This window comes from Aaosphaeria arxii (genome assembly GCF_010015735.1).
Source record: "Aaosphaeria arxii CBS 175.79 unplaced genomic scaffold BU24scaffold_3, whole genome shotgun sequence".
NCBI classification, from domain to species: domain Eukaryota; kingdom Fungi; phylum Ascomycota; class Dothideomycetes; order Pleosporales; genus Aaosphaeria; species Aaosphaeria arxii.
In genome coordinates, this window is record NW_022983476.1 from 2,572,651 (window position 1) to 2,589,707 (window position 17,057).

Here is a 17,057-nt window from a genome sequence, read left to right on the forward strand (position 1 = left end):
AAAGAAACAAACCCGCGGACAGAACATCCCAGCAATAACCTTTTGTAGCGTCCGAAGCGTAAAAGAAGAGGGTATCAAAACAGAAAACCGCCTAAGCATCAGACACTCACTCACGCCACAACCATAGCCCTCGCCCCAAACCCACTCGCAAACTCCCCATACTGCGGCGGCAAATCCTCGCCCACATCAGTCGTAGCGACACTGTTCGTCCTTGTTGTCTGCATCGACGGGGGCGCCACCCTCCTCGGCACAAACATATGATCCACGTCCCTCGCCGACGCATCCTCGACGCTCCTGGCCATCGCATTCGCATTCCCGGTATCGCTCCCCTCGGCCGCGACCTGTATCGGCACCTTGAGGTGCAGGGCCGACGCATTGGAGGCGGATATGTGCAGCGAGAGCGCGTAGACGCGGGAGATGATGCAGCCGTGGAAAGTCGGGAGTAGGTTTTTGTTGTCTGGGCACGTGAGGGGCACGATGATGGTTGCGGTGTAGAAGGAGCCGCCGCGGTAGGATTTGCTGGGTTGTGGGATGTCGGACACCTTGTTATGAGAAGAGGTGCTGCTGAGGGCCGAGCAGTCGGAGATCCCTGAGTCGTCGGAGTCGCGGCGGTCAAGAGCGTTGGCGGGGGACGGCGGGTTGGCGGATGGAGATTGCTTTTTCCATTGTGCGGAGCCGATGCAGAGGGTAGAAAGGGGGACATTGGCAACGTAAACGCCTTGCGTGAGGTCGAAGCCGATGGTGTCGCGTGACGGGAAAGTGCGTCGCGGCGCGGAGGCGTAGTACGTCTGGACCTTGAGCTTCGAAGTGACGGATCCAAGGCGAGGGGGTGCTGCTGTTGCGTCTTCGTCGGCTGGGTCAAATCGCAGGTGCAGCTTCGCGACAGTGCTGATGGGCTTCTCGCACACGGTTCGGGCCCCTGGGATGACGAGGGCTCGTGGTTGTGCGCATTCGGCGACGAGAGTGCCGAGTTTGCCTTTGAAGAGGCCTTTCTTGATCTTCTTCTCCTCGCGCAGGCGGTACTGGGAGTCGGAGCTGTGGATATTGAGGGGAGGCTGCTCTTCGTAGACGGGCTTGACGCGGACCTTTTTCATCTTGGAGACGAGGGTCGAGATGGTGTTGTCTGCTTCTCGGAGGTGGGTGAGGCGCGCCTTGACGGAATAGGTGACTCTCGCCATGTCAGGGGCAAGGTCATCGAGCAGTGAGCCGCCGAAACCAGCGAGATCTGGATCTCCCATGCTAGGTGGGAGCATCAAGTGGCTGGCGCGGACATGGTCGTTGGATACTTGATGTTCGCATGCTCGAGGAAGAAGATGCTGTGGAACAGTGAAGGCGAATGGGAACTCGTATGTCTTTCCGGCAATCAGTTTGCGTGGACATGGTAGATCTGCTTCGTCGATGGGCTGCTTGAGGGTCAGGAAGCGGTGGGTTGCTTCAGTGCGACCGGTCACGGAGGGTGTTGCTGTCAGTCTGTCGACGAATGCTGTGCTGTGGCCTGGAAAGGTGTTAGTGGATGTTACCTATGCATATGCAAGGATGCAAACAAGTAGTTCATCGGTATATGCCAACTTACCTATGAAAGATATCTCGAGCTCCTCAAAACGGGTATCCTTATCGGCCTTGATGGAGACGGTCCCCTCAATGGTGTCCATGGTCGAGTAGCTCGTGACATACTCGCCGTGGGTGCCATGGCTGTTATTCAGGATGATATCAACACTAGGTTTGCCATAGTTGCTGACGGTAGCGAGCTTGTGACTGATCTGGGTACCAAACACCTGCATGGAATTGTAGTGCGAGGACATGGACGCGCTAGAAGGTGAGGGCATGATGACAGCGGATTGCGCCTTTAACGCTGGCGAAGCTGAGGGTAGAGTAGGGGACAAAGAGAGCTTGTGTTATGATAACAACAGTTGGGTGGCGAGGTGATGAATGAATGCGGAGAAAGGAGAGACCCGTCAGTCTGGAGAGACGAAGTATGGATCAGGGCCCAGGTGTTGTCTAAAGTAGGTCTGAGATGTAGAATAAAGGGTGCCTGGAATGTGGGGAGTAGATTAGCTATATAGACAAGAAACAGATGGCCGGGAGCAGATGATGCAAAATATGGATTTGAGTCATCCCCTCCATGAAGGAGATCCTAGTCTCAGTAGTTGGTGGTGGAGGGCGGCATGAGAGGAGGTGCAGGAGGTGCAGGACTGCATAACTACAGCCTACAACAGAGCTACAGGAGCTACAGGAGGTGCATGTGGACGACGAATGCACGTCGTAAGTTTGGGTGTGTGAATGCTAGTTCCCGCCTGTGGAGGAGGGTAGGCCATTGTTGATCCATCCCATACCGATCGAGGTGGGATGGGGACTATGCTTGAATGGGGGTGTCTAAACAGTTAACGGAGTACTTGGACTGGATGGTGAATACCCAGGGGCCTGTCATTCCATAGTACAGTGTATGCCACTCATGCCAATGCCAATGCCATAACCCCACTCGGTCGGGAAATGACAAGACTGATGCTGAGCGCAGGGCGTGAGATGTCAGAATGTACCGCCCATATACTCCCTCATCTGGCCAATCATGAAGACGGCTTCCTTCACCGCTAAACCAAAAGCTGTTCCCAACTTCGCTTTGTTCTGCCATTTCGTCGCTGAGAAATCAGAATAACTAACAAGTGAACTAACTTCCATGACTCCTACCTGAACAATATTGACGGGTGAATGACAGGTACATACGTTCAGCTGTGCCTCAGTACAGTACTCACTCGCATAGTTACCTCGATTCGAACCGAGAGAATCTAAGGTTCCCGGAGAACGACGAGAAAGGAATACGCCATTGTCTCATCGTAGCCTGCATCCTCTTTGCTTAGTTCAATTGTCCGCGCGAACCTGTTTTCTTGCCTTCTATTTTCCCAATTGCCGCAGAACCCTTATGGTAAGTTGAGGCTCAATCGGACCCGCTATATTCCAAGGGGGCACGTTTTCGACAGTGTACGTTAAGAATACACGGCGACGCGCCCTGCGTGTCTCAACGTGCCCACATCTCGGCGATCTAGACATTCCAGAGCCATCACACGATTTCGCGTCCGTCTTGGCGGTCCCAAGCTAATCTTGACCTCAATCGTGTATGGTAAGTCGAGGATGAATGAGTACCTGTACGTTAAGTATACACGCTCTCCCACGCCGCCATGTGGATTCCTAATGTCACCATTTGTTTCTGAAATTTTCTCCTCCATCTCGCTATGCCGTGTAAGTTGAATATTTCCTTTCCAATATCGAGGCGCACTTGAAAGTGGATCTTCGATAGACGGCAGAGCAGACATCCGCTCCAAGCTCATCTCGAATGTCCTGTGAATGGTGTTGCGATGTTGGTTCTGAATCTTCGACGTCTCCAGACGGACCCCAGTGGGAAAATTTTGTAGCTGGGGTTCCACCTACATGGGTGTGGGTACCATAGTTCATCATTGCCCTTGACCACGTTTCGCTCGGGATGAAAATAGATGGAATCATTGTTCTCGAAATTGCCTATCAAAAAGGGTGCCAATAGGCGAAGCTGTGACGAATGCAGCCATCCACCACATAGCCTATGGTTAGGTACGCGCTGCTGCGTTGTGCTGCGATATCGCTTCGCTCAGCGCCCAAAAGGATTGCTGACTGTTCGCATGTGATTTCCTTTCGTGTGTACTCGTACTTTTTGGTAGGGCGCAAGGCTACCTGCGTCAAGTTTGCGAAGGGCGTGGTCCAGTTGGGTTTTTTTAGGGATGGACCCAATGTCAAGGCGTCGGTTGTATTAGTCCGGCGCCTTTTCCGGCGTAGAACTGACTGCGATTGTGATTCCCTATTTGCGAATGCTGCTCCGATGGCTGGGTTTCTCCAGGCTTGTACTCCGCAGAAATGCTTGATACTCCGTAGAGTACTCCGAATGGTGATATTGACAGTATAATTCCACGTATGCTCTCTTTCTTATTGTCTATGAGGGTGTCAAACCCCGGAAACATTTCCCCCAGACAAAAGTAAGACTTATTGCGCCGAAGAGATTCCCTCCACATCGCATAGAATTGCAGATCAGGTCAAATACGAGCGCTCAAATCTTACCAAATTCAATATAATGTCTGCACGACCATAATTGTCGTCAGAAACATCCCCAATAAACATATCCACACACACATCGCGTTTCCCACCTGCTGTCGTTATGCGTTCTCCGTCGGGGAACTCGAACAGCCAATCAGAGCCGTTCTATCATCTGCCAAAACTTCATAGTGACTGACTCTTAACGTTATTGCCGAAAGGCGACGGAGAAAGGCGACTTTGTATGGAAATTGCAATTGCAAATGTTATACTAGTCTGACAGGTTAGTGAGATAAGTGACTTCTGTTGGTAAGTGATATGACAACGAGTTTGCCGTTATCATGGCTTTCATAGTTAGGATGCAACTATGCTTCACTTGACTGTATTCGGGGCCACGAGTCATCATGTTTTCGGTACCACAAAGTTAGCTTCAAAAAATCGCATAATGACTCCCCAAGCCCGAAGGACCGAATGAACAATGCCCCGGCGAATGTGATAGTCTGCAGGAATGTTGTTGTGAAGCAATTGTGCCTAGGCTGACAGAACGGTTATGCGTTGGAGAAGTTTCGTCGCCGACAGTATCTCCGGCTGAGGCCAGTGGACTAAGTTTTCAATTTCTCAATTGCAACCATTCCTTTCGTTGTCATGTTTTCGGTACTACCGATTTGGCTTTGCAGTGTTATGACTCCTCAAGCCCAAAGGACGAAGTGAACTTATGAAATGTCAGTGACCTGTTCCCAGGCTGTCAGAGCATAGGCCGTGAAAGTTTCGTCATCTGCAGTGTCTCTGGTCGAAACTCATGGAGCCACTTTCACATTTGCAGCAATATCTGTTGGCCTGGACTTAGGAGCGGATTCCTTCTGTTCAACAATTTGGTTCTCTATTATACATTTTCCTCTTCTGAATGATCCTCCCCCTGCATCAATCAGGATATCGACTATCAAATGCTGTCCTTTTTACAGTACCATGTACCTCCCTGCTATAACCATCACAATCATTCTCTTCTCCAATTGACTTTCCACCAGCATATAGCTCATTAGGAACAATGCTATTCACTCCTTCCGACGACAGACCCGCATGTCGAAACTGCGTTCCCATCCCCAAATCTCCCCACATGATCCCATTCGAAGGGAAGTCGTTCAACTCGGTTGTCGCTGCACAAAGCGTCCTGATACTCCCAAACATCTGCGGAATGAATCCCTCCCTCTTATATGTAAAGGTCCACCAACATACTCCCGTCATCAGAATTATCAGTGCTGTCGCACACCACAAAGGGTACGCAGCAAACATGATGCTATATCTTGAGCTTAAAACGTTGGGGCCTTTACTGTCTTCCAACCAGATCGTTTCCTGCGCCTGTAGCGCCTCTCCCAGCATCCAGTGCGTCAAAACACTGTAGGCCATGACGGGAAAGAGGATCTTCTTGGGGAGTTGAAGGAGGTAGTTTTGCGAAAAGCCCTCACCTTTGACGATGGTGCAGCGGATGCGGTGGCGGAAATGTTCGAGTTGGCCCCAATCACGCTCTTGGTAGACGAGCGTGATGTTGTATATCATCATGAGGTGCAGTAGGGAGTAGATGAATTGCGCGCCGTTGGATCTCAATGTTATCAGTGTGCAATATAGTGGACTTGATGGTGCGGTCGACGACTCACATGCAGAATGAGATAAGCTCATTGGTCAGTCCATTGGGTGGTAACGCAAATATCTCCATTGACTTGTTGAATCCTCCAAAACCGCCTGACAACTTGGAGAAATGATCCACTCCGGACAACTCGCAATCGGTCCGCAAGGGATCTGTCGCACACATGAATTGGTTGGACTGGTATTGTGACCTGAAATGCACTGCAGTAATGATACTTGCGGTGACAAGCACAAGACTGCAGAACATAAGTAGCAACATCTGAATAAGAGCAGTATTGCCGAGATTCGAGATGAGGGCTTTCTTGAGCTTGGTGGCGACGGTTGGTTGGATTTGGTTCGAGAAGTTGTTGACAGAGTTCCATTTCTTGCATCTCTGACAGTGCTTCAGTTCGTCTCCTGTCTTCGACTCTTCTTTATCAGTACAGTGTTTGTGGCAGGCATGTGAGACCGAGCGTCGAAAACTGTCATTGGAATTGACCATACATTCTCTGTCGGACATTAGCATGCATACGTGTTACAAAGCACCTTTATCCTCAACATTGGGGCCACTACACACCCTTGAATGCGCAACTCTGGATCAGAAGCTGAAGCCACAATTACATCTCCGTAAGTCAACAGCTGCCGCTTCACACTTCCCCTCGCAATCAAATTGACAGCGATCATGTAGATGGCCTTCGAGGTCAAGCAACCCAGAAGCACGAACGCTGCATTCATTCGGACATTCAGGCGGCACGCTATCGGTTTCGGCTCGTGGACAGAGCAATAGACCGCTGCTGACATATTACACTCAGGGTTAAACTCAACACCGTATCGGAGAAATGAATAGTCGTTGTAATGCTCAACTTCCTCCAGCGCGTCTACATCAACCGCGGTTCCTATAAAGCCTGTGCACACATCTTTCTGGTAATTTATAATGAACTTGCCGTATGTCTGATAGAACCATTAGGACTTCTACTAACATAATAGGCATCGATATCTTCAATACATACCATGCCCTCGCGAATGTGGGTAGCTACAGAAAAAACGTCACCAGGCGTATCAAGGTTCATGACCTTCTTCCCGAAATGAGCAGTGCCTGTCCGGAACGCGCTCCAGCACAAGAAAGAATCCGAGTAGATCAAATCCTCTCGCCTGGGCATGCTCGCATTCATTGTCATTTCGTTCAATTGAACATTACTAGGCGGTTGCATGACGATTGACGGACCGATCAGAGAGTTGGCGAGGAAGTGGACGGGCAGTGAAGTCACAATCAAGAATGTCCAAGCCACCCACGACCGCTTCTTCCCCTGAACCTTGTGATTGATGTTTAAAGGGGAATTTGTTCCTACACGCGAGTCGCCGAATTTCTGCAGCATATGCTCTAGGTCGTCGATCTTCAGGGAAGTGATGAGCTGCTGATAGGTGTTAGACATTCCAAGGATCATGGTCGCGGCGACGTTGATAAGGAACAAAAGCGCTGTGTTCATACGCGCGATATGCTTGCAATTCTTACTATTGCTGCCTATCGAAGACGAGTATCGATTCACGCGCTGTTGGAACGCCTTCATGTTCACGCCCACGATAATGAGCATCACAATCGCGAAGAGCGTCATGAGAGCAGCCATTGTTCGCAGGGAGCGGTCAACGAGCAATTGATCGTACCATATGCCCCGGCCTATCCGCGCTGGTTTGATCTCTGCGACCGGATGCTTCCGTATCGAGCTCGGGTATCCTGGTACCGATTTTCTTCTTACTCTACACCAGCCGGACTTAATCTTTTCGATTTTGGAGGTTTTGGGAGACGTGGCGGGTTCCATGTCGATGATGAATGCGTCATCCTGATCACCATGATCATGTCGACGGACAGAAGAATGTCCATGTAAGGGAGTTGTACTTGTCGGATGTTGATGCATGTTTCTCGATACATCTTGATCGTTGCTGGGGGCACTACACATGGTGAGTATCTATTGAATCCAACCGACTCCTTACCAAATACAATATGAGGGTTTCATCCTACTTAGCTGTATCTTGAGGTTCTTGTATGGAGGGTAGTCGGGCTTCGGCCTGATTGTCATTGTCGGCCATTATTAGTATCTTTGACACCTCGGCACGGGCGTTGTTACGATGGCTCTAAGCTCCTTCCCTACGTCCTGAGATAGTTCCGCAAGCCTTCGCACAAATGTGCTGGCGTATAGAATCCGGATCTGTGTATGGACCCTACGAGACTCGAGGAAAAGGCAGTGAACAGCTTCGCAAATGACCGTAAAGTACATATACAGAGTTAGTACGGAGTAGAGAATGAGTAGAGAGAAAGGAAACGAAGAATTTCCAAAAGGTGAAGGTTCGTGATTTTAATGTCATTTTCAAAAGAGGCAACGCATGTATCTCAAAAAGGCATATCACTCCTTTACCCGGGTGGCTCAGTATCTCTCGAGGAACCCATTCCGTCGAAACAGTTTCGGAAATAGAAATAAAACGCTGTCTCGTTGCGCGTATGCTGTACTACCATCCTTCTGATTCCCACAGCTACCAATAATCTGGAACACAATGAACTCATTGTACTTGCAAAGACCCGCGCAGCCTTGGCAAAGTACTATAAAACATTGGCAACTACTGTGTAGATGTCGCTTGGTGACGGCCTCTCCACCCCCACGATAAGGAATGGGGGACGACGGTGTTGGTGATCATCCCCTGACATGGGTGATGTGATATATGATTGCAGCCTATCTGAACAGTCGTACCTGTCGATGACACTTGGCGTTGAACTTTCGGACTGGCGACCACCAACTATAGCACTGTGCAGTTCTACTGTAGAATGTCGGCTAATTACGTATTTGGGGTGATGATCAAGTCAGCTTTAATTCTGTCTGCCTGTCCCGTAATGTATGCGTATCGGAAGAGGGCGCCCATAGTTTCGGTTTGGCGGCACTCCGAAGGTAAGATGTCGATTCTTGCGACGATAAGATCTATTTGCCTTGTCCTTCAAATTTTGGACTATTTGACTGATTGACTGACAGTATGTACAGCGATTAAAACGCGTGGCTTGATGCAATGCCTGGAGTAAACGATACTTGGCTGTTTCGTTCTACATTCGAATGATATGTCGTTTCTGTCGTTTCTGTCGTTTCTGTCGTACTGATTTTCATCATTCCTGGTAGACTTTTTGGTAGGTCTGGAAACTGGAACAGATATCGAGGTATACACCGGATACCTGCAGCTGCTATTATACTGGAAAAGTATCGAACACGACCTCACGCAGATCGGTAGTATCGAGCTTCCATCGTAGAAGCGTGTATTCAGGTTCTGTATTCTATTTTCGAGAGTAGTCCGTCTATCGGCCGTTGTAAGAAGAGTTCAATAAGCGAAGCGAATTCATTCAGTCTGTACTTTAGTTTTCAGGATAGTTGTAACTAATTGTAGTGCTAAGTATCAATCTTCCGGGTGTATGAAAAGCACGTTTAGGGGAGAATGATGGAATCTTGAAGCGAAGTTGTGTACAGTCTATAAAACATAGGTTACAAAAAGGGTAATTATCCATCCACTACAACGCAAGCAAATACCCAGCAACAACCACCGCCCAAGCCAACGACGAAGCCCCAACGACCCCAGCGCCATTCTGGCCTCCGCTTCCATGTCCAGGCCGCGCCGTTCCCTCCGGATTCTTCGGGTCCTCTTCGACGGGCGTTCCGGGCACGCGAGACCCCTGTGTGAAGTTGTTATTGATCCAGCACGATGCCGTGCTCGCTACAGTGTACCCGGCCGAGTAATTCACGGCACCGCCGTCTGTCACGTTGGGGACTTGGTAGAAAGTCTCAAGGAAGAAGTACGCTTCCTTGGCCATGGCGTCGTAGTTTTCGAAACGCCGCTTGCTGTCGTCGGCGGGGCGGGTGAGGCTGACGAAAGTGGAGCGGGACCCCGAGGTGTTACTGTCTGTGTGGCAGGATGATGTGTCTGCGTCTTTTGTGTGGTTGTTTGTTGCTACTCGTCATGTCAGTGCGAATTCCTTTTCTGAATTTCTTTCGTTTAAAATAGGTGAATGGCTCCAGATGAAAGGCTTACAGATGATTTCAAATTTGGCATTCTTCAGACTCGGACACGCATTTGGAATCTCGACGTCTTTATAGAACTCGGAACATGGTGCCCTTCCCTCCCCCTTCCACTCCTTCGGGGGGTTCGACATGGACCGAAGCGCTGCTAGACACCCGGACGGCGCGAGAGTCGTGAGGCATTCGAATTCCTGCTCTTCCAACTTCTCATACCACTCCTCGTTCAGGTCGTAGAACATCAAAAAACATCCATCGGTACCCTCGAGGTCGGTGGAAAAGAGGTCCTTGTCGGACGTGTCGACCCAGAAGGACTGCGTCACGGCGCCCTTGTCACCATCGGCAGATAGTCCCGTGTGGATATAGGTACTGGTCTCTATACCGAGCTGGAAGCTGTTGCTTAAAGCTCGGGTTGTAGAGTTGAGAGCGGCTGGTTGAAGGCCTTTACAGCTTGACTTGTCGATGATGAGGTTGTCGTCTGCGGAGGTACCATATGATAGTGCAGCGCACACAGAGAGGACGGCTATAGGTGATCTGAAACGTGTCATTCTTTTTGTTACTTCTTAGAGGATGCTCAAATTGAAGAAGAGTCTAGAGGTTTTATTAACGTAGGAAGCAATTGATTCGCAATTGAATGGAAAGAGGACTCAATGCAAGTACTTCGTCACCGCACATCGTTCGTAGCTACCACTTAAATAAGAGACACAAATCGGATCTAAAAACAATCCGTATGACTTTCGCACGATGTTTTGTGCCCTGCGCCCGCAACGGCTGTTGCATGCCTGACCAGAATATTACTGTAGCAGGGCTGAGAAGGGGGGCCTTTACTGGATCTGCGCCTCTCTTTACACCCCATGCGCCACTGGTTTCAAGGCTGCGATTCGTCGCGAAGTTACAGAATGGTAGTTCTGTCCATTACGGCTGATTTTAAATGTATGACCTCGCCCGGAGTAGGGCGATTGCTGAGCTTGATCATGTGGTGTACTTGTAGTAACTACCTAGGTAGGTAGGTACCAAAATCGAAAAGGTTACTTAATTCAGCAAGGCGGTCGATGAAACCTCTGCTGCCAACTAATCTTCACAGCGCAATAACATTTATCGGAGTTAAGGGTCCATCTGATTTGAGAGATGTTGATGAGGCTCAAATGCAATCGCACATCTGGGATGTAGATCGTCGGATTAGGCAAAGTCCATTCTCCAACAATGACATGGAAAGAGGTGACATGTGACATTTTCTTCCCCACGGGCGGGGACGTCATCCATTGGCGGCAGTGGCGCGGCTTAACGATTCCTACACCTCGGCTTAAACACAAGGACTAATGAATGCTACCGCTACGAGGGACTACACCCAGCATTGATTCCGGCTGCAGCAGCTTTTGAATAAAATTCTTGGGGCACACATCTTTACTTTTCTTTGCTCTCTTTCCAATTCTTCCCCACACTGTAGTACTTCGCGTCTGTCACGGAATCCTACCACCAGCCATGTCGTCCTTCTCAAGAGCTATTCGACCTATTGTGCGTGCAGCAGCCGCTACCTCCGCTCGACCTCTACGACCAGCAGTCTCACGCGTAGCCCCGCAGTACGTTTTTCTTCTTCCATAATAGGACTTTGAACGGAGAACGAACACTGACAATCCGGTTCCTCTTCCAGAATCCGATGCCTCTCCGCCACCGTCCCTCGACGGGACAGCGAGATCCTCGACATCTCCGAGATCCCCCCAACCCCAATCACGCACCTCTCTGAGACGGAGACCCTCATGGCCGATTCAGTCTCCAAGTTCGCCAGCGACGTCATTCTCCCCAAGGCACGAGAGATGGACGAGGCGGAGACCATGGACCCCGCGGTAGTGGAGCAATTGTTCGAGCAGGGTCTCATGGGTATCGAGATCCCCGAAGAGTACGGCGGATCGGGAATGAACTTCACGGCGGCTATTATTGCCATTGAGGAGCTTGCGAGGGTGGACCCCAGCGTCAGTGTCATGTGCGATGTGCATAACACGCTGTGCAATACTGCGTTCCTGAAGTATGGATCCGAGAAGCTGAAGAAGGAATGGTTGCCCAAGCTCGCTACCAACACGGTCGGTATGTAGCAAGATGTCACTATTATCAACATGAGCAGTAGATTGACGGTGGTGTTAGGTTCGTTCTGTCTGTCTGAACCGGTATCCGGATCCGATGCCTTCGCCATGGCGACCAAGGCCACCAAGACCGAGAACGGATACAAGATCAACGGCTCTAAGATGTGGATAACAAACAGCATGGAGGCCGAGTGCTTCATCGTCTTCGCCAACCTCGACCCTAGCAAGAAGTACAAGGGCATCACCGCATTCGTGGTCCCCAAGGACACGCCCGGATTCTCGATCGCGAAGAAGGAGAAGAAGCTTGGTATCAAGGCTAGCAGCACGTGCGTCCTCAACTTTGACGACGTCGAGATCCCCGCAGACAACTTGCTGGGCAAGGAGTTTGAGGGCTACAAGTATGCCATTGGGCTTTTGAACGAGGGCCGCATTGGCATTGCTGCGCAGATGACTGGTCTGGCACTCGGTGCCTGGGAGAACGCTGCAGGGTAAGAAGCCCTGAATCCGATTCCCCCGTCATCTCTGACACGCATGGATATAATCACTGACACGGGAACACTAGATACGCATGGAACGACCGCAAGCAGTTCGGACAGCTCATCGGAGAATTCCAGGGCATGCAGCACCAGCTCGCGCAGGCGTGGGTAGAGATCCAAGCCGCACGCGCCCTGGTCTACAACGCGGCCCGCAAGAAGGAGGCCGGCGAGGATTTCGTGCTCGACGCCGCCATGGCCAAGCTGAAGGCATCGCAGGTCGCCGGCACGGTCTCGTCGCAGGCGGTGGAGTGGATGGGAGGCATGGGATTCGTCAGGGAGGGTCTCGCTGAGAAGTACTTCCGCGACAGCAAGATCGGCGCCATCTACGAGGGCACGAGCAACATCCAGTTGACGACCATTGCGAAGCAGCTGCAGAAGACGTACACAAAGTAAGCAGGCAGGCAGGCTGGAGGGCAGACAAATTTGATGTGGCGTGAGGAGGTTGGATCAGTTGTTATCGCGAGTCAGTGTCGCTGGTTATTGCTTGCGTGGTAGATCATGTTCGCATGTCGCTCGGGACATGTATCGGTAACTCTACGAGTACCAAAATCTGGAGACGAAATCATGAATGGAAACGATAGAAAACTAAAAATAATAAACTAATAAAATAAACAATCCCTTTCACGATTCCGAGTTTTCCCTAAATCGGGCGGATCCTACCGCGTAGTAAAACGGAGATCACGCGAGTTTATGACTTGGAAGGATTCTCAAGAGTGTTTTCCGGAAGACAGGACAAGGGCAGGAAATGAAGCTCTCATGAGCGCATCCCAGTTTCCCAATTGATTGACTGGGCATACGTTCAGCGGGTACGTACTCGTAATCGTGGTGTAGTCGTCAATTGATGGGTTGGGTCGGTACCGGGTGGAGGGACTCGGGAGGACGTGGCCGTGGGAGGATGTCAGATCAGGGTCTCAGCGTCATCCAGATTCAGGGTGGAAAAAGACTTGAGCACAGATCGAAACCCCAGCCACTCCAGTTACCACGATTCATGAGTAGTTAGTAGTTAGTAGATACCAAATACTTTGGTACCTCGTAGGAGGTATTAGTACTCGTAGTGATCTGTAGTCTAGGAAGAGGTGGAATACCTCTCTACCTGGTAGGCACAAAAGAGGACCAGTAACCAGATAGGAGTGATTTCTGTGGTTGGCTAGAAGGAGACTAGTGCTAACGGCGGCAGAGCGAGGTCCGCTCCGCGAGTACTGTGTAGAGAGGCCATCCAGCAAACCAGGGCAGCTGGAAAATCCTCCTCCCCCTCGATCATGACGATGGCGTACCATCAAAACATTAGGAAAACAAAATGTCAAGATCATCACTACGGTATCATCATTGTTATTGTTTACTCCCGATGATGGATCTATCGTCGGATGTCGAAATTTGATATGGCCATCGCCCCCTATTCCCTTCCCTTCCCCTTCGCTCGCGCCCGCCCGTTCGCATGTGAGGATGGCGAGATGTCCCTCCACCAGTTTGCCTTGCTCTGCCATGCTCGTGCTTACTCGTACACAGCACAGTCCTGAGGGGAGCAATGGGAAATGCGGGCGGCGGGCGCAGAAACTTCTTCCCCTCGCTTCTTCTCTCTTCCTTGATCTCCCGAGGGAAGGAAAAACAGGAAGAGTGGAGACTGTCTGTGTGCGAAGAGGAAGAAGACCCCACAGATATCACGCATGGTCGGGCGACCATGAGCAGAGTTTGCCTTTCAACTGGTTGGAATGGCTGAGACTGTCATGCATGGCCCACTTGTGGGCATGGAAGTCGAGTAGGTTAGAGTTGAAACTAAACAGCCCGTTAACGCAAAAGCACGCAAAAAAGACCGCAGAAGATGTGGAGCACAGAGCGCACAGCAGACAGTACACGTTGGTCCATCACCAACTGCAAGACAGGCAAATAAGCAGAAGCAGCAACATCCGTTTGAACACTATCAAGAAATAAGATCAAGTACGAACTCGTCGAAGGCTGGCCCATAAACTGGCCTTGGAAATGGTATGATTGGCATGACTGGCCTGACTGGCCTGACTTGGGCCTATCCAGTGGCCTAATACCTCCTCGTAGACTGTAGTTCCGTAGTTATCTCTTCATCATTATTCACAGGTTAAACAAGTCGTGTCTCCCCCCTCCCCCCCAATCCCAATATCCCCTTCCCTCTCCGATAGCCAACTCTCAAGTGCAGCGCCAATGTCTGGGGGGCCAGCCGTGCCAGCCATGCCAGCCATGTCATGATTGATTACCGGTCCCGGTAACTCCATACATACACACTTTTCACACCTAGCCAATTGCCCATTTGCCCATACCTATCGCTATTACTGTGCTCGGCCCAATGACCAGCCACCCAGGTTGATCTGATCCGATCTGTTCAGCCCGCCATACCAGTACCCAGACCAGACCAGACAAGAAAAACCTCGATCACCCTCCTCGCACGTCCGCCCACCCGACCCCCCATATTCATCATCATCATCATCATCATCACCATAATCATCATTTTCAGCTTCCTCGTCGCATCGCCATTACCACGTTAACGCGATATCTACATTGTTCGTACACAATTCCCACGACGACAAAAGCGCTCCATTATCGAATGGCATCAAGAGTTCCTATCCGAACCACGCATTAGTAACTGAGAGCGGAATCTCGTCCAAATACAGGTTTTCCTTTCAAAGCACCAATCCTTGGAGAGGGATTTCTCTTATCAAGTACTCTGTACTTACTGCAGCGGACATTCGCTGCCCTGTTTCCGTTGACCACTTTGTTGTTTCGAATTTTCCCCTCGCGTGCGTTGAACCGTCCCCTCAACGCCGTACACGTCTCTCCACTACCATCATCACCACCACCACCACCAACTAAACAGCCTTACGAGCACCATCAACTCCCTACACCACCTTACTGCGTGGCATGTTGACACCGTCTACTTGCACTCTCGATTCTTTTCAAAACCCATGCCAAATTCGGCCTGTCAATGGAAAGATAACACAGCCTACCATGGCTCTCGATAGCACCACAGATAACATTTCACAACAAGACGAACCTCCACCACCTCCCCCACCACCACAACGACCAAAAATGTCCAAAATGGACAGCATACTACCTGCCACCATGAGAAACGAACGTCGACTGCCGGCCACGCCCAAGATGGAGCGGTCCATGACCGGCAGCTTCATGATGGAATCCACCATCAGCACAGCACGTGCTCAAACCCCCGCCACGGAACTCGAAGAATCACAGTCCATGGACCTCGTCGCGAAGAAGAAGGAGGAGGAACCCCTCCAACCCATCTCGAACTGGGCCCATCTATCCTTCATGAAGAATCAGCGGACCGCGCTGCGCTCCGAGCTCAGGGCCTCGCAGGTCGCGGGCGCGGAAGCACGACAGTCGGTCGCTGCCCTGCGCCGTCTGGCCCTTCGCCTTGCGGTTAATATTTCTGTCAAGGAGAAGCAGATTGCAGATACGGCCCGGAGCCTTGCCACGAGCCGGAAGAATGACTACATTGCAACTCGAAATGCTGAGAAACGTATCGAACAACTGCAGAAGAGTCTTAAACAGGAGGAACAGAGGAATATGGAAATCCTCCAGATGCTTGAAAAGGCATCTATGCTCACACTAGAATGTATGCATGCATGTTCGAATGGGTATTTCAAAGGCTTTGGACTAACGCGTTGATAGATTCCGCCCCTACTCCTCCCCGAAAATCTAAACTACGACCACAGCTCGGCCCGCTGTCACCACCACCCTCACCCCCAACCCGCCTAGACGACTTCAGCTTCCAAGGCCCATCGTCGCCCAAGACACCCACCCGCTCCCGTGGTTCATCCAGCGAATGGGTCGACCTCGGTGCAGATCTCGCACCTACCCCCGACGGCTTCGCTCAGATCAGGACATCAGACCACCGCTTGATCCAGGCTAAGCGAGAGTCTGAGAACGCCTTACGCGCGTGCCGCAACAGGATCGAGGAGCTACAATCGGAATGTCTTCGGAGCAGAGAGAGCGAAAGATGCCTCCAGGCCAACCAGCAGGCTCTCGACTCGGAGATTCGCGACCACCAGTATCGCATCTCCGCCCTCGAGAAATCGCGCAAGGCCGTCGACGAGTCGCTCCGGATCGTTCAGTCCCAACTCACCACCTCGAAACGGTCTGAGTCAGAGCTCCGTGCCGAACTCGAACTCAAGAACCAGGAGATCGAGCAACTGGAAACTCTCAGCAGGCAGCGTCTCGACAAGTTGGAGGCTTTGGAGAAATCTAAGCTCCAACTCGAGGATGAGATCTCAACCCTGCAGAGCCGCGTCCAGAAACTCGAGACTTACGCCGCCGGCCTTGAAGAGCAGACTCACACCTTGCAGAGCCGGATCGACGACCAGGAGAAGCGAGAGTCTGACCTCCAGCGGGAAATCTCAGATCATGAACGCCGACACGCGGAACTGGAATCCCAGACACAGAAGAGCCAGGCCAATATTGGAGTCCTTGAGCAATCCGTCTCGTTCTTCGAGGAGCAAGTCAAGGGGTACGAAGAGAAGATCAAGGTCCTTGGCGACGAGGTTTCCTTCCTCCAAGATGGCTTGAAGTCGTCACAGTCGTTGAAGGAGGGTGCAGAGAGCGGCCTCACTGCTGCCAAAGCATCCCTCGACGATCTCGAGGCCAAGTTGCGATCCATGGCCGAGGACAATACCCTACTCCAGAAGGATCTTGGAACCACCCGGACGACCAAGGCGGGGCTCGAGAAGGAACTCCAGAACACGCAA

General features: G+C 51.1%; 6 protein-coding genes across 6 annotated transcripts; 1 reads left to right on the plus strand and 5 right to left on the minus strand.

The window, feature by feature from the left end:
* Positions 1-110: 110 nt before the first annotated feature.
* BU24DRAFT_460761 (arrestin) lies at positions 111-1,826 on the minus strand (the record flags this gene model as incomplete). The annotated part of the gene is made up of 2 exons (XM_033531839.1): positions 111-1,495; positions 1,574-1,826. The coding sequence occupies 2 exons, from the start codon at positions 1,824-1,826 to the stop codon at positions 111-113; spliced, it is 1,638 nt and encodes a 545-aa protein (XP_033386092.1).
* A 3,137-nt stretch (positions 1,827-4,963) lies between these two features.
* On the minus strand, positions 4,964-6,357 carry BU24DRAFT_478909 (uncharacterized protein; the record flags this gene model as incomplete). The annotated part of the gene is made up of 3 exons (XM_033533053.1): positions 4,964-5,650; positions 5,706-6,182; positions 6,251-6,357. The coding sequence occupies 3 exons, from the start codon at positions 6,355-6,357 to the stop codon at positions 4,975-4,977; spliced, it is 1,260 nt and encodes a 419-aa protein (XP_033386093.1). The 3' UTR covers positions 4,964-4,974.
* On the minus strand, positions 6,358-7,544 carry BU24DRAFT_334331 (uncharacterized protein; the record flags this gene model as incomplete). Its single annotated transcript, XM_033523057.1, has 2 exons — positions 6,358-6,624; positions 6,684-7,544. Coding segments are annotated over 2 exons (1,128 nt in total), but the record flags the coding sequence as incomplete, so codon positions are not given.
* A 1,670-nt stretch (positions 7,545-9,214) lies between these two features.
* Positions 9,215-10,264, minus strand: BU24DRAFT_407741 (uncharacterized protein; the record flags this gene model as incomplete). The annotated part of the gene is made up of 2 exons (XM_033525818.1): positions 9,215-9,651; positions 9,733-10,264. The coding sequence occupies 2 exons, from the start codon at positions 10,262-10,264 to the stop codon at positions 9,215-9,217; spliced, it is 969 nt and encodes a 322-aa protein (XP_033386095.1).
* Positions 10,265-11,007: 743 nt separating this feature from the next.
* BU24DRAFT_389259 (acyl-CoA dehydrogenase NM domain-like protein) lies at positions 11,008-12,902 on the plus strand. The gene is made up of 4 exons (XM_033525036.1): positions 11,008-11,296; positions 11,368-11,798; positions 11,856-12,282; positions 12,357-12,902. The coding sequence occupies exons 1-4, from the start codon at positions 11,199-11,201 to the stop codon at positions 12,721-12,723; spliced, it is 1,323 nt and encodes a 440-aa protein (XP_033386096.1). The 5' UTR covers positions 11,008-11,198; the 3' UTR covers positions 12,724-12,902.
* A 122-nt stretch (positions 12,903-13,024) lies between these two features.
* BU24DRAFT_157845 (uncharacterized protein) lies at positions 13,025-14,135 on the minus strand. The gene is made up of 3 exons (XM_033521343.1): positions 13,964-14,135; positions 13,416-13,821; positions 13,025-13,359 (listed from the first exon to the last, which is right to left on the minus strand). The coding sequence occupies exons 1-3, from the start codon at positions 14,008-14,010 to the stop codon at positions 13,327-13,329; spliced, it is 486 nt and encodes a 161-aa protein (XP_033386097.1). The 5' UTR covers positions 14,011-14,135; the 3' UTR covers positions 13,025-13,326.
* Between the last annotated feature and the right edge of the window lie 2,922 nt (positions 14,136-17,057).